The sequence below is a fragment of the Rattus norvegicus genome, chromosome 17, assembly GCF_021556685.1.
Source record: "Rattus norvegicus strain SHRSP/BbbUtx chromosome 17, alternate assembly SHRSP_T2T, whole genome shotgun sequence".
Lineage (NCBI taxonomy): Eukaryota > Metazoa > Chordata > Mammalia > Rodentia > Muridae > Rattus > Rattus norvegicus.
This window is the reverse complement of record NC_141550.1, coordinates 28,510,940-28,532,577: the sequence shown is the minus strand read 5'-3', so window position 1 is coordinate 28,532,577 and position 21,638 is coordinate 28,510,940. Positions and strand designations below refer to the sequence as shown.

Sequence of the window (21,638 nt, the reverse complement as noted above, 5' to 3'; positions counted from 1 at the left end):
CCCCTCAGTAACATGATGACTATGAAATCTATATGAATTGGACATAGTTAGCCCCAAATATGTCACTTTTAGTGGATATTTTGACTTTTGATACTTGTAATAAACCATGATTCCAGCTAGTTGTTAATATTGTATTGTTAATATAGGATCCATGCTAGGTGCTTTGAAAACTGGAGTTAATGTATGAATTTTGAGATCATGGGCAAAAGCAAAGAAAAAAGTATATTTAAGTGACACTACTGAAGCACTCAATAAGTCACTTAACAAATGATCTTGAATGTGTGTGATGAAAGCCATGAAGAAAATATTTTAGTGCTAGTATCTTAGGTTTTCTATAAATGATTCTGTTAGCAGTGGTTTAAAAATAACCACTGTTCAAATGTCAAAGCAACACATTTAAATTGTTCAAATTATAGGAGAATATGGCATTTTTGCCAATATTATACATTAACTAATTGTCATTTACAGTGTTCTAATCACTGCTTAAGTTTGAAATTGAACCACAGCCTGCTTCCTCACAAGTGGGCTTTGGAAGATCTGAGGCTTTGCTTTTGCAAAGAAGGCTGAAAGAACAGCCAAGAAAGTGGGCAGAGTTGGTGGAGCAGAAGACATGGATGGATGGATGGATGGATGGATGGATGGATGGATGGATGGATGGCGCTGAGCATCCTTTCGAGTATCTGCGGTAGTGCATGTATTCAAACTCTTGCTCAGTAGACATGCCTGTGGCCCATCTATGTCTTCTGAAGTTTTGATCGTGCCCGCATGTTCTGCTCTGCTATACAGATTGTAGCATTCATGCTTGTGGGCTTTGGAAAGCTTTGGCTGACTTTCCTGCTCAGGTGTGCCTTGCTCAAGGCAGGTTTTAGTGTCCAGCAGTTCCTTCATTTCTATTGAAAATGACACCTGTTGGGAGATTGAGGAAATATTTCTAGGGGATTGTTGGACTTTCCCAAGGGGCATTTGCCCAGGTATACACAGCTCTTTGAGGACAGCTGCAGACTAACCATTGGTGGCACATAGAGCTTCTCCTCAGCTATTCTGGCCTTAGCAGATGATTTACAGACCTTTGCCAGTGTCCCTCATCAGTGAGACCTTCCTATTCCCTTAGAGAGACTGGCTGTGTCTGTGCTGCACTAGAAATGTCTGTTGCTACATGCAGCAGTGCGGACAAATCTTAGATTGACCATGACAACCAAAGAATACAAAGAACAGGTGGGGATAGAAGTACCGTGGAAGTGCCAGAAAAGGTTGTTAAGGGTGTGGGGGTCCTGGGTATAAGATATTTTATTAGTTATTATTATTTTGTAGTATGGGCATTGAACTCAGGGCCTGTCACATAGTAGCTAAACACTCTACCAGTTTGTTATACCACCAGGCATTTACAAAAGGCTAATTTGAAACAGGTTGGTACTAGGTTTCCAATACAAGTTTAGAACTTGACATCTTCCTAGCTGGTAGCTGGGCAGCTGGGCTTGCAGGTGTGTGACTCCATTCCTGCCTCTGTCTTTAACTTGAATGTAGTCACAGATTTATGAATGTATATATCTGTCAATGTCTGTCAGATTGGGTACTTTTTTTTACCATGTATCATTTAATATCTTTTTGTATATATAATATAAAGGGAAATAAATTACCATTGTAAACAAAAATTACTCAGCACAGTAGACAGCAGGTAACTAGAAAAAGAAATTTCAAGTTGAATAGAACAAAGAGAAAACTCTACCTTCATAGAAAAGCCACCATGTCTCATAACTTTGCTTCCATATGAATTTATTATTATTGTTTTAAAACAGGGTTTCTCTATATAGCCTTAGTTAACCTGAAATTTATTATATATACCTGGCTGTCCTCAAACATGTGGATAATTCTGCCTTTACCTCCCACTTGCTGGGATTATAGTCCCATGCAATCACTGATGGCATCTGACCTAAGTTTTGATTGATGGTCAGGGAGTTGGGCAAGGTAGACTTTCTCTGTTTGGGTCTTTGTTCTCCATGAAACAGGACTGTAGAAGTAGAGCTAGTGCTCAGAGGGTGGAAGGAGTCACTAGCACTTCAGGGTTCAAGTCAGATAGTCTTGAGCAAGAAAATTGAGTGTCTTAAATTTACAGGTTGGGGCTGGTTTCTGTGGAGTTGGACCATTCCAGGAATGGACAGAAATTCTGATGACTTGTGTGTGTCATATGTTCCTGATAGAGTCTATGTGACTTCCCATCTGTTCTCAACTTTCAGGTCACCTCTGCTGTCTTACTTAGGGTTTTATTGCTGTGAAAAGATACCATGACCAAGGCAGTTCTTATAAGGACAACATTTAATTGGGGCTGGCTTACAGGTTCAGAGGTTTAGTTCATTATCATCATGGTGTGGGATGCATGGCAGCATGCAGGCAGGTATGGTTCTGGAGGAGCCAAGGGTTCTACATCTTGATCTTAAGACAGCTAGAGACTTGTCTTTTGCAAGTAGCCAGGAGCAGGGTCTCATCAGCACTCAGGGAAGCTTCAGCATAGGACGAGACCTCAAAGCCAACCTACATAGCGACACACTTCCTCCTTCAAGGCCACACTTATTCCAACAATCCCACACTTCCTAAATAGTGTCACTTCTTTTTTTTTTTTTTCTTGGTTCTTTTTTTCGGAGCTGGGGACCGAACCCAGGGCCTTGCGCTTCCTAGGTAAGCGCTCTACCACTGAGCTAAATCCCCAGCCCCATAGTGTCACTTCTTATGGGCTGAGCATTTTCAGTCTACCACATCTGTCATTCTCAGCCATCACTGTTTCGTGTTCATTAATTTCTTTTTGTTGAATAATGAGTTCATTGCTAAAAGTACCATATTCCTGATGGCTTATTGAAGATCAATTCTGACATTTCGTAGGTATTGCTTTTTGTTTGTTGATATTTAAATATATTTTCCATCTCCTGGAGAAAAATGTTCAATATTTTGCTTAAATCTGAAAAACTTTGTTTTATTAACGTGTTAACTCCTAACAATTCAAAAAATCATCAGCATGAACTTCTAAGAGAGTGAAAGCTGGTCCCATTTTTGTGTCTAGACATTGTGGTTTGTGGAAATATGGGGGAGTTCTGAAGTCAAGGGTTTGATGCTTTGCAGATGTTAGGCAGAGAACAGTTCTTAAGTAACTAATCCAGCATCAACAACGGGGAGCCAGTGAAAATAGGGCCACTGGGCCAGATAGAATTTGAGGAAGGTGTAGACTGTGTACATTGATCTATGTGCCTGTAGATTAGAAGGACAGTGTTATGCTAGACAAAGCTTGGGATTGGAAGGCACCCTATACAGAACATTGGTGAGTTTAACAGCCTAGAACGGGCATGTGTGCTCTGGGCTTAGGGTGGACAATGAACTGCTGTCAACATGGTGGATGTCAAGTCAACAGTGTTAACATCTACCCAGAAAGGTGAAGTTCCTGCACAGGTAAACCGCATACCATCATTAGGTCTTTGCAGGTGAACTTAGGGCATCTATGAATTGTTATTTCTTCATTGAGATGTAGATTTGGAGAGCAGTCCAGTGAAAATATAGTTTCTTTAATTCTAACCTGCCACTGGGACTTACAGAAATTACCAGAATCACCCACTTTTTCATGGTCTTAGACTGACTTGTTTTAGAAGGTCCTGAAACAGCATTAGATTCTTTAGTTTTGAATAAGATATATCCAGTTTCTCCAAAGTTTTAAGATTTATTGTCTTGCCCCAACTTATTGCAAATTAGTTTGTCTGTTGTTCGTTTTGTTTAAGTGTCGTGATTGATGTCATTAGCTGAAGGGTGCGTGTGATTTGAATGAGGATGTACTGTCTTCTAACTTGGTACGCCTTTCCTTTGGCGTTCTTCAGGGCTGGAGGTCCGGTGGGTGGACTGCTACTTTCCCTTTACCCACCCTTCCTTCGAGATGGAGATCAACTTCCGTGGAGAATGGCTTGAAGTCCTCGGCTGCGGGGTGATGGAACAACAGCTTGTCAATTCAGGTAAGAAAGAATTCCATACTGCACTTACAAGTTTCCTAGAGGATCCATCCCTGTATTCTCATGTGACCTCATTTGCATAGAGTCACCCACAGTTATGTCACTAGCCTTTCTGAGAATTCCCACGAGATTCATTTCTAATGCTGTGCTCGTCACCCCTCATTTTGCAAATGAGTCTGATCTTCGGAGATCCCTTTTATCAGCTCCTGACAGCTAGACTTGGATCTTAGGAGTCTCTCCTCCTGGGGGTGGAAGTAGGGGTGTCGTGCTGGCTTTGTAACTGCCCCAAAGGCATTTGGATTTGTGTCACATGAGAGCAGGTTGGCTTCCCGGCTCTTCAAGAGTGAAGCTAATGTGTAGCCCTCTCTCGTTCTTAGTGCACTCAGTTCAGTAGCCAGAATTCAGGACAGATTTTACAACTACACTACAGCCCCCAAAGAAAACCACACAGGCCCATGTTGTCTGGTTGCTCCCCAGTGTCAGCAAAGGTATTGCCATCAAGTGCAGCAGTGTGGAAAGACGTGGCAGCTGATTGATTTCTAACAAAATTTGAGAAAGCTCTTTGCAATTCTGCTTTGGGGGGCCATTGCCTAATAAAAATGATACCATTTAGACTTGTTTTCAGAGATGCATGTTTTTAAAATATCATGATCTGAATTTATATTATAAAATCATTTTTTGAGTACTAGGGTGCTTCCTGGCACGCATAAAGCTCTGGATTTGATCCCCTGGACATGCTGATGTAGGTCTGTATTCCCATCACTCAGAAGCTAGAGGCAGAAGGACTAGAAATTCAAGGCTATCCCCAGCTATTAGTGAGTTCAAGACCATCGTATGGTCTTAAAGAAATGTGTGTGTACGTAGGTATGTACTGCGCAGTCTGAGTTCCTTATTGAATGTCGAGAGAATAGGCAGAGAAGCAGCACCAAGTTGAGAGGGACCGATGTGGACTGTTGCCTGCTCAGTGTGCTCCACTCTCTGCAGTTTGACCCTGGGAAGGGGGCGTTTCCAGTGTGGTCTTAGAAGGCAGTTTAGGTTGGGTAGGATGCAGAGACTTCTGCCACAGGGTGAATAATACATTTGGAGCAATTATGATTAAGGCCGTGTGGTACCAGGTCAGGATGAGGTGAGACAGAAGACAGAAGGTGGCATGCTTGTTGGAACTGTCCTTGGGTAAGAGGTAGAATGCCTGGTCCCTTGTCTAACTCTTGTCACCGAGTGAGGCCTGCTTTGCCTATTATGTATCACAAAAATGATCAATTTAAAACAAGAAAACTAGTTCATTCCCAAGATTCCAGATGTAAGGAAGTAGGAGCCTGGATCTCTAATATGCCTTTTTGAAAGCAGTGTTATAGAGTATTTATGGGATCAAGAAGTGGATAGTTGCGAAAGGGTAAGGAGATTAAAAGCAAGGTAGCATAGAGTCCACTGCCTGCTGCCCATGAATGGGTGTACTCGCCGCCCTCTAAAGGGTTCGTTTGAGGAAATGATGGTGCCTTATTTTTCTGAAGGTGGAGTTTGGGTCTTTAAATCTAAGGTCACTCATTAGACAATACACAGATGTGAATAAAGGCTTGGTGTTTTCAGCCCGTCTTCCATTCCTATAAAGCTCTTCAGCAGTTGGCATATCTCAGGTCAGGGACAACATGTCAGCAGTCGTACTGCTAACAAAGCCTGTGGCTATTCAGTGCAGATATGTGGGCTCAAAATGATCACACACAAATGACCTGAGGTCAGGGAGCTCAAGATCTGTCAGGTTTCCCCTGGCTCTCCTTAAGGGCCTCTCCATCTGCAGGGCTCTGCACACAGACAAATGCCTCCTAGACAGTTTCCCTGTATGCAAAGCTGACCTAGGGATGAAGGGTGGAAGTTAGAGTCCGAGAGTAAATCATAGTCCTCAGTTACCCTCAGGGTTTAGAAACTCAGGCTGATCTGTGACACAGGAGTACACTTTGCCCATGTCCTGTGATGCTTGATCTTGTAGTTGAAGTGGACACAAGGATGTCCTATGTAAAATCTATATCAAGAGTAGTTGAGGTACTGAATGAAACGTATTTAGGGAAAAGCCCGACACACGGTAACAGTGGAGTAGCAATTAATGGCCCATGTTGCAACATCCAAGAATTTTACTAATGCTGAGAGCCATTTATCAACAAGAAAGTTGTTGCAAAGTTCAATGCATGAAATTTAAGTGTCTTAGAGAGAGGGAGACTAAAGCAATAGAAAAAAGAGTTGATGTTATAAAAAGACACTTGTGTAGGATTTGCTGCTTGTACTTGAAGTTAGTGTCTAAGAACACCAAAAAGTGTTTGTCATACTAACTTCTCTTGATGATTTGGCTCCCCTGGTGTTTTTAGGACAATATTGTGTCATGTCTCAATACTTGAGTTTTCCACTGGGATGACTCAGAATGCTTCTGTCTATTCATATGGGATATGGGATGCAAACATCTAAAGTTATCACCATGGATATAACTGACTGTGATTGTAACGGGAGGAAATTTATCGCTCACTGATCCTTTGCAAGGTTTATATTATATAAGGCAGACAGGAACGTCTATGGCACAAAATAGAATCTGTTTCTATTATGGCTAATCGTGGTGGTCAGCTAATGTCAATGGAAACCTTAGTAGTTGAGAGATTTCCTTGATTGGATCATTTGAGGAAGGATGACCCACCCAAGGTCTGGGCCACAACCACAGCTCTCAGTCCATAAAAGGGCACGGAGAAAGGAAGCTTTCTAATTTTGCCCGCTTGCTCTTACTCTCTGGTAAATTCATCTGTGCTGCTGCTGAGGCATTCCTTCATTGGGCTTACAACCTACTTCCAGATTCCAGTGTAGACTGACAACCAGCTGAGACAGCCTGCCTATAGGATGAACAACTACTGGATTCTCAGCCTTTCTATCAAGATATAGTGATTGTTGGACAGGCCAGACATGAGTCTGTAAGCCACTTTAATAAACTGGGTTTTTCTACCAGTTCTGTTCTTCCAGAGAACTCTGACATATAATTACCTTGCCTCCTTGTTGAATTGTGAAATGGACTCTTAGGAAACCTTTGCAAATCCATTCATTATCAGTTTCCATTGTTAAACAATTATTGTTTGTCTCTTTGTGTATGCATTTTTTTCTTGCTGTTTTCTTATGGCTAGTGGGAAATAGAGTTAGTATTGTCCCTGTGAGATGGCCTGATGCACAGACATAAAAACGATAACGGAACTCTGTGGTAAGTGTTGGCTGTAGGGATGAATAGTAAGCACAGTGAAGGAGGGGGAAGAGGAAATCTTTGGGAAGATTATATCAGAGATTCTCAGGATGGAGCACTCACAATACAGAGGCTGGCAGTGTGTGTCTCCAGGTAAGTTAGTTTCCTGTGTCCAGGAACTCCATTTGTTGTCACTGCTGCTGCCTAGTTGGTATTCCTGCTGTGCTTTCTCTGTGCAATGTGAGTCTGTTTCTTTTCTGTCCTTCTTTGGTAACTCATCTTTGTAGTCTCTACATGGTTCAGTGTTAGTGATCTATTGATCAGCTTTTAAAGGGCGTCAGCCTTGGCACAACCTTAGCTTGTTAGGTACACTAGACATGCTGTTTAATAGGATTTAAAAAAACCAAAACATGGTATTTGACCAAGAGTTTACAAAAATAATAAAAAGTACCTTCCCAAAGATAAAACCTACATCATTGTGCTTTGATTCCAGGATGTCCCTCAATTCTCAAAATATCGGTTCCCAGGTGGGTACTACTGAATGTGGGGGATACTTGGAAGAAAGATAGGACTCATACCATAAGGGGTATGTAGGCTCCTTCCTGTCTCTGATCCCTATGATGTGAGTAGTGTACTCTGATTATGGTGAGCTGCTGTACCCCTAGTACAAAATCCTGAGCCAACTATCCATGATCTGACACCTCACAAACTGAGTCCCACCATGCTTAGAAAATGCTGTGTTTGGGATTAATTGAATTTTTCCTGAATTTTGCTGTAGATGGCGTTATAACCACAGTCAAAGTAAACAGTATTTTCTCATGAACATATTTGCTGTTGACCTTTTTGTGATCTTCTCCATCTCCAACCTTGTCTTGAAACCACTGATAGGTGATTCTATTTTATCTTTTTTTTCTAATATGTTCTGTTCCATTGTATAAGTACAGTTCAATCTGTTTACCCATTTTTATGTGGGTGTATTTCAGACTGCTCATTTAGAGCGATCTGTTCAAGTAGGGACATAGTGTTTGTCCCTTTTTGAAATAGGTAATTAGCTTTCTGATATAAAAGCTTTCTGTAATAACTGAAAACAATAAAGTATGAAGAAGAGATCGAAGTTGATTCCATGTTTACCTAAACCAAATATCAAAATCTTAAGCACATAAATAATTGTGCTTATCACATGCCTCTGTATGGAATCTCATCTGTCATAAAAATAGAATCACTTTTTGAATGAATATTATTGGAATTCTATATTTTATCCTTTAATTCTGTCAGTTTTTCCTTATGTTTTTTGAAACTGTTATTCGGTTATTTCTGTATCTGACATGCTTTTGTTCATAGTAAGATGTTTACACCTTTATGTGAGATAATTCTTTCTTGAAGCTTATTTATATTAGAATATTGGATATACCTCCCCCTTAATTATCCTTTCATTGTTATATTTAAATTTAACAATAAACTTCACAATGAGCTCTACATTTCATTCTTTCTATTTCTTTGCCCTTGGTGTGGAAATTGTCCTTCCATGTTTCTTACAGGCTGCGTCTGCTGGGGATGGATTTCTTAGACTTGCTTTATCTGACATACCTTTCTTCCTTACTTATCCTGGAGGAGATTTTTATTGAATATAGAATTGTGGACTGATGGCCATTTCCTTTTTCTTAGCATTTCAAAATGTTGTTATCTTCTGCATGCGGTTGAACGAAGAAAACCATTGTAGTTTCAATTGCCTAATAATTGCTCATCTATCTATACAGTATTGTCATTCATTTATTTGTTTGTTTGTTTATTTATTAGCTACTTTCAGGATTATTTTCCATTCTTGGTTTTTAGAAATGTGATTTTTATATTTTTAGCTATGGTTTTCTTTGATTTTACTTAATTCATCTTTTTTCTTTTCTGTCTTTACTCCCACAGAGACTCTGTGATTATGTTTGTCTTTTATTTAAAAACCCAACTTTTTATATGCATGTTCTGCTTGCATTTGTGTCAGTGTGTCAGTTGTATGCCTAGTATCTGTGGTGGCCAGAGAGGGGGTCAGCTTCCCTAGAAATAGAATTAAAGATGCTTGTGAGCCATCAAGTGTTTGGGTGCTGAGAGTCAAATCTGAATCCTCTGGATGAATGAACTGTTCCTACTCTTAACCTCTTACCCTCTCCTTCCCTCCCCTCCTCTCTCCTCCCCTCCCCTCCTCTTCTTCTTTCCTCCAGAACTCTTCTTCTCCTTCTCTTCCTCTCTGCCCTTGCCTCCCCTCCTCTCCCTTCCCCTCTTCTCTTCTCTTTGCCCTCCCACTTCTCTCCTCTTCCCCACTCCCTTCCCTCTACCTTCCTTCAGTCTCCTTTCCTCTGTGGCAATATCTTCATTCCTTTCCTCCTCACCTTCCCCTGCCAACAAGCATTAGTCTGTTTTTGTTCTACCTTGATTTCATTAGAGTTGTGCACAATGTGTTAACCTGCTTCTACAGTTTTACCAATAGAGTGACACTGCATATTTCTGTGTGTGACATTATGAAGTCCAGCGTCATTTAGTTGCAGTGTATTTGTTTCCTGCTGTGGAAATCCACATACATGTGTCTGCCATAGTTTATCTCTTCTTAAAGCATACTCGATTACAGTTTTGGTTGCTAATGCTGAATATTCTTATGCCTACAGGTGTGTCCATGCCAGGGTTTAATTGCAGAGTCAGTTTTTATGGGAACCTTCAGGGCCTTTCTTGTGTGTGGTAAGGAGTCACTACACTATTGGTAAAGGGCTTTGCCTACTCTGCATTGTCTGCAGACTGTAGTTGAAATTCCTTGTTGCTTACATTCCCTTCAATACTTGACCTTGATCTGGTTTTCCTGTCTGGGAATGATAAAAATAGTTTACTGTGGTTTTCATTTACCCGATTCATATTGTGGCTGAATGCATTCTTATATGTTTGTTTGACATTTATAGTTTTTCTTATCATTTCGACTGGGTTTATCTTCCCATTTCTGTTTCTTAACTGATTGCTAGGCTTCTTACATTTATATCAGATATTATTCACTTGTTATTTTATGTATTGTGAACTTTACAGGTTTGTGGGTTTTCTTTTTTTGTTGCTAGTTCATAAAAGTAATATATGTGTGTGTATGTGTATATGTATATGAAAAATATATATAGTTCTTCCTTGAGTAGCTTCAGTTTTCTTTATACCACATCAGTCTTTAAAAGAAAAAAAAATCACTTCTCCAGGAAATGTGAGTGGGTGGAAGTTGACAAGCCCCATGAAGATTACCCCTCTGCTTGTCATGCTTGGTCCTGGTACTTTATATCTCTCATTTATTGTCGTATTATTCATATTCTCAACACTGGGATTCTAAATTTTTAATCCTCCCTGGCATCCACCTCGGTCTCCTAGTGCTCTGTCAGATTTGGTTCCGCCCTCCCTGACAGTTCCTCCTAGCTGGGAAGGCATGTTTTAGGGTATGCTTGATTAGGAAATGTAGCTTGGAGCTTGCCTGGGGTTTCCATTCTGCCCTTTGCAGGGAATTGGATGTGTTTCCTAGTAGAGGTTTTAGTTCTCCCTAATCCTGCTTCTAATCCTGTCAGCCTCCAGTGTTTCTCTCGCTGGTGTAAGAGGGAAGGCTCCACCCCTGGCGTCGCACTGGGGCACGCGCATGCTCCTTGGCCGCAGTTGTGCTGTGTGCTGCAGGCCTGATGTTGGCAGCTGTGTTAGAAGTGGAAACCCGGTAGGATTCCTATTTTCAACACCTAGAGTTTGGTTGGTACATTTGGAGACTGTATAAAAAAATTGCCACTCAGTTCCCCACTCTTTTCCAGTCTGTGTGATCAAGCTGATGGAGTCGACTGGGGCGTTGAGTATCCAGGTACAAGTCTTAGATTTGGCCAGTTTAGAATGCTCCAAGTTCTCATTTCATTCGAGCGTCTACTTCTCCCTGTGTACACTCGTTACCCTGGGGCTTTGAATTGATTTCGTTCTGTAGGACGAGCATATGTCCCTCACCTACTGATTTGGTGCTTGCCCTCTTGCCTGCTTTGGCCAATGGGATATTAGCAGATGTGGTTGGAAAACCGGCTTGAAATGTATATCCTAGTGTTTGGCTGATGTTGTAGTAGTTGAAAATTCCCTGTGTAGTCTGCTGGTTTTAAAACAGTGAGATGCTCATCAAGATTTTTGAGTCCAGCAGCAAGTGGTTGTTATATGCCCGAGACTTTGATCATTGTCCGTCTGGCATTGCTGTCACAAATTCACTTAGTTGTTGTATTGTGTGTGTGTTTTTCACTGACTGAGGTCCTGAGATCGTCTCCCTCAATTTCACTTCACACAAAGCCCAGCAGCAGCCTAAGACATGGCTGAGTTTTCTTTTAGGCACCTCTACTCTACTTTCTTCTGTAGCTTAAAAAAAAAGATGATTAAAAAGAATGGGAGTTTTTCTATGTCCTTCCCACTGTCCAGAAGCCACTGCACATTGTGTCAGTATGGAGTGTAGTTGTGGGGTCTATAATCCAGACAGGAGTTAGAAGTGCAATTTATCTGGAAAGTTGTCCCCTCAGGCTTTTTTACATGCTACAAACATAGAGGATTTGTGTATATTCGCATGTGCTAGTGTTTGGATAAGTGTTCTCTGAGTCTCTAGGACCAGGGCACAGTTAGAAGGTTGTGGAACTTGGAAGAGATGGGCTCGAGTGGGGTTTTCTGGTCACTGTGGACATGCCTTTGAAGAGGATGGTTGTGCCCTAACAGCTTCCCTTGTCAAGTGATCTCACCAGGAGATGCTGCCTTACCACAGGCCCAGGAAGAAGTGGGACCAACCAGACATGAGTTCAAACTTCCAAATAAATCTTTCTTTCTTTTAGTTTCATTACTTCAAAAAGTTTGTGACAGTAATAGAATAGTAAGTAATGTGTGTTTCTGGTATAACTTTCTTTCCATTAACCTTCAGGTGTTTGAATTTAACCATTCGCCTATATAAGGGTAAAAAAATCATTACAATAGTTGCTTCTGAGGTTGGGAATTTTTTTGCTTTTCATTACTGTGGTATTCTGAGTTCTAGGCCAGTGCCTGAAACATAGTACCTGTACACCCCTCATAGTAATGGGTCGGGTGCCCCCCACCACCATCCCATGTGCATAGAAGCAGAACAGTGGAAAGAAAGGGGACCTACCTGTGTTTTCAAGCTTGTCATTGGTGTGTTCTGTCCTTAGCTGCTCTGTGAGATCCTGGCTAATGAAGATGGTTAGTGGGAGCACAAAGGTCTTGGTAGGAGGACCTGTCTTTAGTCATATCTACTACTTGTTGGGCTGCAGGTCTCTGGCAAGTAAGTCATAGGAGTCTCGGTTTCTTCCCTGAAAAACGAGTAGCCTAAGACATGGAAGGTTTCTTTAAGTTCCCCAATTCTAAAGTATTTCTTCTAAACCACCCAGAATTTAAAAATGTAACCTGAATTCATGTTCTGTTCTGTAGAACCATGGGTAAAATCACAGACCAGACAGATTTTGCTGTATGGTTGGTTAAAAAGGTTTCATTTTCCCCTTTAAAGAAATTCTCAGAGACAAAACAAAAAAAAAAAAAACTAGAATGCTCATGTAATTGAGTTGTATGTAAAGTATTTCTGGAGCCCTTCTTTAGGGGCCTCAGCAGCTCTGCAGGCGCGTGTGATGTGCTCCCAGAGGCTAAATTTTATCTGCTCCTCCGCAAAAAGGCAATTTAGAGTTTTAGGAATTATTTATGGCACTGTGAGGATAAACACAACCTACTAGGATATTTTCTTGTGTCTTTTTTCAAGGCTGAGTCCTGCACGTTAGGCTAGAATCAATGGTGTCATGAAATGGCCATGTTATGCCTAAGGGTGGAAAATGAAGTATTATCATCAAGCATAATTTTTGCCATGTTTTAACATCATGGCTTTTAATTGACATTTTAGGATTTGGATGTCATTAGGTGTTTCTACACATGCTCACACACAGTGGGGTTGATTAGTTCTCAGTGTAGGAAATGATGGATTGAAACATGCACTTTGCTATTGGACATCCAAACTAGAAAGAGGCAGTTCTAAGTGAAAGATGAGTCCTCTGTGGTTTTCATGCTTACTAGCCCAGGAAACTCCTGTAACATCTCTCCCTCATAACCAAAACCAAAACTATTTTATGGGATGTATCCCAAGACAGAGAGGTAATGCCCTCCCATTGGTCCTAAGGTTGATGATAAGCTAAGGGGAGGATAGAAATTCACTTTGGGAAAGGAGCGATAACCATGAGATACTCTAAAACTGTACTTATAGGTGTTTTTAGCACAAAGAGAGTGTCTGATGTAAATGCAATACCTGTTTGGAAGATTAGACTTGGTACCTTTCAAGTACAACCTTTGGGCTTTAAAAAGTGTCTCAGTTAGGATTTACTGCTGTGAACAGACACCATAACCAATGCAACTCTTATAAGGACAACATTTAACTGGAGCTGGCTTACAGATTCAGAGGTTCAGTCCATTATCAAGGTGGGAACATGGCAGTACCCAGGCAGGCATAGTGTAAAAGGAACTGAGAGTTCTATATCTTGTTCTAAAGACAAACAGGAGAAGATGGCCTCCAGGCAGCTAGGACTAGGGTCTTAAAGCCCACACTGACAGTGGCACACCTACTCCAACAAGGCCACACCTCCAAATAGTGCCAATCCCTGGACCTAGCATTCATTCAAGCTACCACAAAAGGCATAGCGTGAAAGCTGTTAACATTTGTTATGTGTATTTTTTGAAGCTTTTGAGGATAAGAACTCCTTCTCTATTACCTTCTATTTCTCTCCTTCTATTAAACATCCGTGTGTTAGTCCCTGTGCTAGGTACATGATGAGGTGGGATTTGCCTTTGAGGTACACATAGTCTGGAAGTGAGAGTTATGAGGAAGCCACTGTGCCCATGGTCCTGTGGAATAGTTGAGACAAAAGGTGGTCGCTGGAGAGGCTGCACATAGCGGTCTTGTTGGAGTCCAGACTTGAGCTGAGCAGCGAGTGAGTGAGGAAGATGATAAAGCCCTGGAGCCCTGAAGATGATAAAGCTCTTTTCCTTATGTAGAGTATTATAAGGAGTGGTGGGCAGTTGTCCATGTTCTGGGGTGACTGATACATGGACGTGCTAGGGTATACCCGCAGGCATGAGTCAAGCAGAGCACAGTCTAAATAGGGCCAGTTCTTTTTTTGTGTGTTTTGTTTCTAAAGAAAAATTTTACTTCCAGGTGGTGGTGGTACACACTTTTAATCCAGCACTCTAGAAGCAGAGGCACATAGATATAGCCTGATTTAGAGAGAGAGAGAGAGAGAGAGAGAGAGAGAGAGAGAGAGAGAGAGAGAGAGTGTTAGTTTCAGGACAGCCATAGTTACACAAAGAAACCCTGTCTTGGAAAAACCAAAGCAAGCAAACAAATAAATTTTTACTTATTTTATGTTAATGGATGTTTTGCCTGTGTAAATATCTATGTACTTTGTCTATGCATGGTGCCCATTGAGTCCAGAAGAGGTTATTTCCTCTGAAACTGCAATTAGAGATTGTTGTGAGCTGCCGTGGGGGATGCTTACTTAACCACTGAGCCAACTGTCCAGCCCCAGGATAAGTGTTTGAAGCACTTGGCATGCAGAACAAAAGTCCATAAGTCTCATTCTATTGACAGTACCCACACATCGAGCGAGCTTTCATAGGAGACAATGTGATGAGTTTGATGTTGGGGATCTGACCCTGCCATCATTTGAGTGGAATGTCCGGAAATCTATGTGGACATGACATTGACAACGGACAAGTAGGAAAGCCAATGGACAGTGTGATATATGGGACAGTGCAAGTTGACCACAGTCTAGGATGATAATAAAGGATAATTTAATTCTGGTTGTGACTTTTCCAAGAGTAATGAACGTACAGGACCTTTAGGCAGTGTTCTCCTCTAGAACCACCGCCAGAACGTAATAACTAACACAGCAGCGTTGTCATTGCTGAGGTGTCGTTTTAGAGGAGGAAGTCTTGGAGACCAATTCCCACTGAACTTCCTGCAGCACTGAAATTCACGCTCCAGAGGAAGTTCTGCTGAGTTGCATTGCCTGTGAGCTGCACAAAGCCTTGGTGCATGGTGACTGAAACTCATGCTGTCCTGTTGGCTGCTCCCTTTTTCAGACCATTATTCTGACTATCCTTGGGCAAACTGTCCTGGGTATGTCCGCCTCCTTCCCAGAGGGTTGCTGGTAGATTTGTGAGCACACTGCTGGATAGCACACATGCCCTGACCTGACCTGAACATGTCTGTGTGCAGCTCCGTTTCTCTGAGTACTAGACTTTATAATTGCATAATTGAGTTCAAAGCAGCCTTGCTTGCCTGTGGCTGTGTCTCTGAGCTGAGTGGTACAAAGGCTGTGTGCTGACCTCCTTGTTGGCATCACTTCTTCAGCAGTATCTGGCGGAGCATTGGCAGATGCCAGGCAGGAGGGTCAGCAGTGGGCAACTGAGCTTCCTAGAAACAGCCCAGCGGTTTGCATGGCTGCTGTGGGTAAAGCCTGGAGAGGCACATCCTCAGGGATTTCATCCTAGGATTTCTTCTTGCTGCTCATGTGCCTTCTCATGTTTTTATTCCTGTCTTCCTCATTTTTCTGACATGGTGTGATGGGCAAAGAAAGATCCTCTCTGCCTATCGTCTTTTAGGATTGATTCCTGGGTATAAGCCCACCCTGCTGGTCAAATTTCCTGAATATCAACATGAAGATGAACTTTCATGAAATAATGGTGGTGTTTAGGTGATTTTATAATTCCTGCTAATGATATTAAAGAATTCCTGAGTTGATTCAAATAATTTTAAGAATTTAAGATAGTTGTTAGAAAGTTTAAAATTAGAATCAAAAATAGAATGTACCTCCTTGTACAAAATAGCCAAGGCTGCATAGTTTTAAAAAGGAGTTCAATGAGCTTTCATGAACCAAAAACATGTAAATTGCACTAGGAAGAAAATTAAGCTTGGATCAAATTAATTCTAGGCCAGATTCAGGAATAAGGCCACAGTGTGGTGTGCACCCTGCTAAAGTAAGGCCTGAACAAGGAGTGGGTAATTCTATCATTAAAAACTATTGCTTTGAACTTACTTGAGCTTATAGAGTGAAAGATAGATAAAACTACTGTTTTGATGTCATAATAAGCAATTCTGTGTTAACTTATTCTTCTGTAACATTTTATCTGTTGTTGAGTGAATTGTCTTAGTGTATTTAAAAAGGCTAAGAGAAAAAATAAAGTTGTTAGAGCTTTGCTTTGTCCACCAACTATGTATATGTTTGTATCTAAAATGGTTAGAACTTTGCTGTATCCACCAAATATGTGTGTATATGTGTATAAGTTGATTGAAACTCTTCTCCACCCAACAAATGTGTGTGTGTGTGTGTGTGTGTGTGTGTGTGTGTGTGTGTGTGTGTGTGTGTGTGTGATGGTTGGAGCCTGCTTTGCTTCATCCGGTGCGTATGTGCATGTTTTTCCTCCCGTGTTTCTCTAATCCTGGGGCACCATGAGCAGCTCAGCCAGCCCTTATCAGTGGCAGTTCCTGATGGTTACTGTCAGTAGCAGCTTACACTAGTTGCCACTAGTAAATGGTCACCTAGGGAGGTTTATGCCTGGTGCCATTAGTACCAGGTTCCCCTCCCCCTTTTTCCTTCTAATAGCCTGCTGTTGTTAATTAGGGGTGGGCCATAGGGGGTCATTTGTAATCAGTACTGACCCCAGTTACGGACTTCACACTTGCTGCCTTCCTGAGTTTATTCTGGTGTACCAAAGCCGGCCTTCGGCAGCCCACGGCACAACAGAGAGCAGTGTCATGCTGTTGGGCACCATCTTTACTGATTACCCGTGCACTTGCTTGAGGTCTTCCACATTGTTCTTCTGTCTTCCTCTTCCTTTCTGGAAGGATTTAGGAAAGGTTTCACTTCATTGATGATGACAATAGTGTTTGATCTGTTGCAGGTGCAGTAATAACCTCAAGGCTTTCTAGGCAGTAGCTCACCTCTATATGAATAAGTAGTTTGCTTACATTCTGAGCTTTTTTGTGTATTTCCTGGAAGAGTTTGTATTAATTTGCATATAAAGGTCTTATATTTTCATCTCATTTTTATCTTGCCACTTCAGGTATAAGGAAATAAATGAAAAAGTCATCAAATGTTGACTTCCAAGGCTTTATTAACTCAGACAGCTTCATCATGTTTGTAAAACTCTGGTGTGCTTTGAAGGAATTAATCTGTCCTTGCTTGCAATCTGTATATGTTTACATAGAATGAACAAACATTGCATTACGTTTCATGAAAATTCAATTATTCCCGTCTCCAAGAAGCGTGTTCTACTTAGTATTTAATTCTCAAGTAAGTCAGCGTGATGGTTTTTGAACTGTCATAAGAATTGGAGATTTGAGTAGCTTGCTTTTGATAATTCATGGAGAAATGGCTAATTGTAGTTTCATTGAGGATCCTAATCCATGCCCAGAGTTATGGGGACATTTGTCTCAATAGTATAAAATCCTCTTAGATTTTCCTTAAAGCTGATCGATGGCTAAGGATTCAGCTTGCATAGTTAATGCTTTAGCTTGGAATCTACTGTGTATATATGTGATTCATTTTTCTCGTTTGTTGTGTGGATAAGGCATAGTGAGATTTGAAAATAGAAGTCAGTGATGGGCTTGGCTGTCTCTCTGGGTGGTTAGGCCTGACTATATCAAAAAGGATTGGTTTAAATGCTGTTTTACTTTTAAAACATTTTCAGGATTTCTGTACATGACTTTAATACCTGATCTCCTGCTGATATTGTTATTGCAATTAAGCAATTATTTTGTAGACATTCCTGTCATGTGACACTTCCAGATCTTTTATAGTTATTGCATGACTATTTTGTGTTTTTCTTCTGCAAAGCTCCAAGCTCTATGAAGGTAGGAACCATATTTAATTCATAATTATTAGTTGTGATATTAAAATACTAAATATTAAATTTGCAATTAAATTTAATATTAAAATATTAAAAGAAAAATGGGGTTAGGTATTGAGGTTCAAAGATGGCAGTGGTTCCCTCACTGGATGAGGGAAATGTTGAGATTGGCTGTGGATACAAGTTGGTTAATGTCCTGGAGAAAAGAGCTAGTCATGGTACTAGATCAGGAGTTGAGAAGACACTGGGAGATGCTCTGAACTGGTGGCATAGAAACCATGTTTTCAGGTTTGGAATGAGGAACTGCTGCAGGTTTTTCAGACAGAAATTGTGGCCAAATAGAAAGGTCTGTTAGGTCCTTCCTCTCCAGTTTCTTCCTAGCTTACTTTCTGTCCTATTTCTTTTCTGTTTTGAGAGAGGTTCTGATATAGTTCAGGATAGCTACAAATTTGCTACAGTGTCCGGGGTGACTTGGTCTTGTGATCATCAGGATCCATTGGCCTTAGTAGTTCATATACCTTGTCATGGACCACCACACTGGACTCTCTCTCTTCCCCTGCCTGTAGCTGCACTGTGCCCAGAGAGCTTGTAAGTGTGCAGCACCCTTGCTCCTCAACACATCCCAGCAGGACCTGGGCATTCCGAGTGTTTGCTTGTCAAACTGTGCTGCTTTGTTTATTGTTTTGCTTTTGCACCATTCACGGATATTTAAGAGAAGAGATGAGGCTTTTATATTTCCTTGTCACTAGGACTTCACACATGCCTAACCTTTAGTGTATGCTCAGTAGATATTCATTGAGTGAGTAGATGGATGGATACATTTGGCACAGAGCTCCATTGCAGACGGACAGACAGATTGTACAGAGCAGAGCTGGGAGACAGAGATGCTAGGAGCATCCACAATAGCTGAGGAGAGAAAGGATCAGAGCTTGGATCCCAGTCATTGCAATGGGAACTCAGAGCAGGGAAGTGGATTCTGGCTATCTGGGGAAGAAGTGCCGAGGCAATGAGCAGATATGATGGGCTGAGGGAAGGTGAGCAGCAGGAGACAGACCTCTGATACTCTTTGATCATGCCATTCTCTGGGTGCTTTCTTGGGGGCCACAGGGAACCACTCCCTATGTTCTGATTGGAAATCAGCCTAATTGTAGTTTAACTGCCTTGGTTTGTACACAACCACCAAAGGCTGTGCTGTTGAGTAAATCGTGGGGCTCTATGGCAACCTTTGCTTAAATGTTATTTACAGATTCTTTATGCACAAGTTCATACATTAAGGCTGTGCGGCACTGGCATCTATTGATATGATATATCTGAGTAAAATGAAAAGCAGGAGATGAAGGGGTATACATTTGCAACAAAGAGAGACACTTCTCTGTGTTGCTACAGAGAGACATATTTGCCTCTCTGCTCCCGATGGTAAGGGGAAGGGGGAAACAACTACTAATACTACCTGTATCACCTGCAAGATAAAAATCCTTTCAGGGAAGACAGCATTCTTGACATACAAAGCTGAGGAAAAATTTTCCCTTCTCTGTAAGACAGAACATCTTATAATACAAGTGATGCGCTGTTCAAAACTCTTCCTGACACTCCCGAACCTCTTACTGGAGTGATAGGGTTTGATTTTCTCTGGGTGACACACGATGAAATTAATTGTGAACTATCTCTACAGCTCACATCTGCAATTCTTTGTTGCTCGTCTGTTACCTCAGCCAGTCAGTTCTTGGTGAGCCTCCTGTGTGGCAGGTTGCCAGGTGCCTCATGGAACCAAGGTGTTTGAGCCTTTCCAGAGGAGCCCAGGAGTCCTAGCAGCCAGTCCCGGCACAGTGATTCGCAAAGTAGATGTTTAGTTTGCAAAGTGAGTAATAACACACACATGTTTATCGTATTACTTATACATTATTACTTTATGTAACTTATTAGTTATACAGGAAGCTCCAGGTTCTTCTGGATTTAGCTTGTGTCAGTCCCATTTGGCATTAATGCATTTACCATTTATTCATTGGACTTAAGGACACGACTTTTTGTTGTCTAAGCCATCAGCTAAGTCTCACTTGCTGATTAACCTTGCTTCACTTCCAGCTGTTCATACCGCTGTACAACTATAAAGGGCTGTTTTTTAGGGTATGATTTCGTGATGCTGATGTGCTTGTAGGTCCTTGTCAATGCTCCAGTGTGGTATTCTGGCCTGACTGCTATAGAGCCTCACGAGATCATGAACCCTTGGCATGTGGTATTCCCCTACACAGCATTTTTGTTAGGCCTTCTTTCTGCTAGGGTGGCAGGTGGCAGTCAGAAAATCCTGTGTGTCCTCACTATCCTGCCTCCCTCTCCTCTGTATGAGCATCGACACTGAAATGACAACTAGATTCTCTGATTCTAGCCTTTCCCTGTACTGTAGTGCTACTGGGCAAGGGCCTTGTCAGTTTTTCTCTTGACTCCTCCTTCCCTACAGTGTCCACAGTGTATGGTGCAGACACAGGTGCTGCGGTCCTATTCATAAACAGTGTCACCACTGCCAAGAGGTTCCCTTCCCTGTCATCCTCGTTGTCATTCAGAACTGTCCCGGGGGCTGCGTATTTGTTACTTCTTCCTTACCCTGCAGATGGTTACCAAGCAGCTTTTTGATTTTTAAATCTTTGCAGAAGATTCCAAAAAGCTACTCCAAAGATGACACAACCCTCTATTTATTGCCTTTCAAAATATATACACTTCTAGTGCCAAGGGAGAATTTTTGAAGCTTGGGTATGTGTTAGTCTCCAGGGAGCCAGCAGGGAAGGCCAGACTGTGAGAGTGTTAGTCGAGGAATGTCTGATGTGTCTTACTGAACAATTTCAAAGCAGAGTAATGGAGGTAATCTCTGAAATTCTGAGCAGCAGCATTGTAAAACAAGAGTGCACAGCTTTCATTTCGCTGACCCAAAATCAGGTGGGTTCACCCGTCTTCCTGTTTATTTTTACTACCTTAATGTTGCGTGTAGTGCCACCTCTGAGGATTGGCAGAATAAAGTCCTTTGGAGCTCTCTAAGCTGCTCCTTTCCAATTTCATTGCACTTAAGTATAGGACACTGAAAATACAAAGAAGGAATATGAATTGAAGAAGGAGCTCTCTGCAGGGTCAGGAGTTGTGGACCCAGATAAACCCACTAACACCGTTCACTGCTGCAGGGACCTTAGCGGAAAGTCTCCACAGTGCCACTGTCCAGTTTCTCAGTTACAAAAGGAGCAATTAGAGGCAATAGTTAGGATTGCTATATTCTCAGATAAGAGGCATCTCCAGTACTCCAAAGGTGTACTATTTATGTACCTACTGTGTGCTAGGTACTCTCCCAGGTTCTTGAGATAACATTAGAATGCAAACAATTGAACTTGAACTTTCTTTTCCATCTATCTTGTATTCTTAGAGCATTTGGATGGCTCTTAATATTATTTAAATATTCATGAATGAAGGGGTGTGGCTAGAGAAGCCACTGAATGAAGAACCTGGCAGGCAATGTTGAAAGTGGCTGGAGGGTGTGCTCCCTCCTGGGCATTTTTCTTAGTGTC

General features: G+C 41.6%; 1 protein-coding gene across 49 annotated transcripts in view; it reads left to right on the top strand.

Annotated features, from left to right (window-relative positions):
* The window catches only part of Fars2 (phenylalanyl-tRNA synthetase 2, mitochondrial), a 434,171-nt gene that overhangs the window by 130,724 nt on the left and 281,809 nt on the right, over positions 1-21,638 (top strand). For all 49 annotated transcript variants that reach the window (XM_087590573.1, XM_087590567.1, XM_087590559.1 and 46 more), the window contains 1 exon segment: positions 3,855-3,986. In XM_087590573.1, coding sequence (XP_087446699.1) covers positions 3,855-3,986 — 132 coding nt within the window.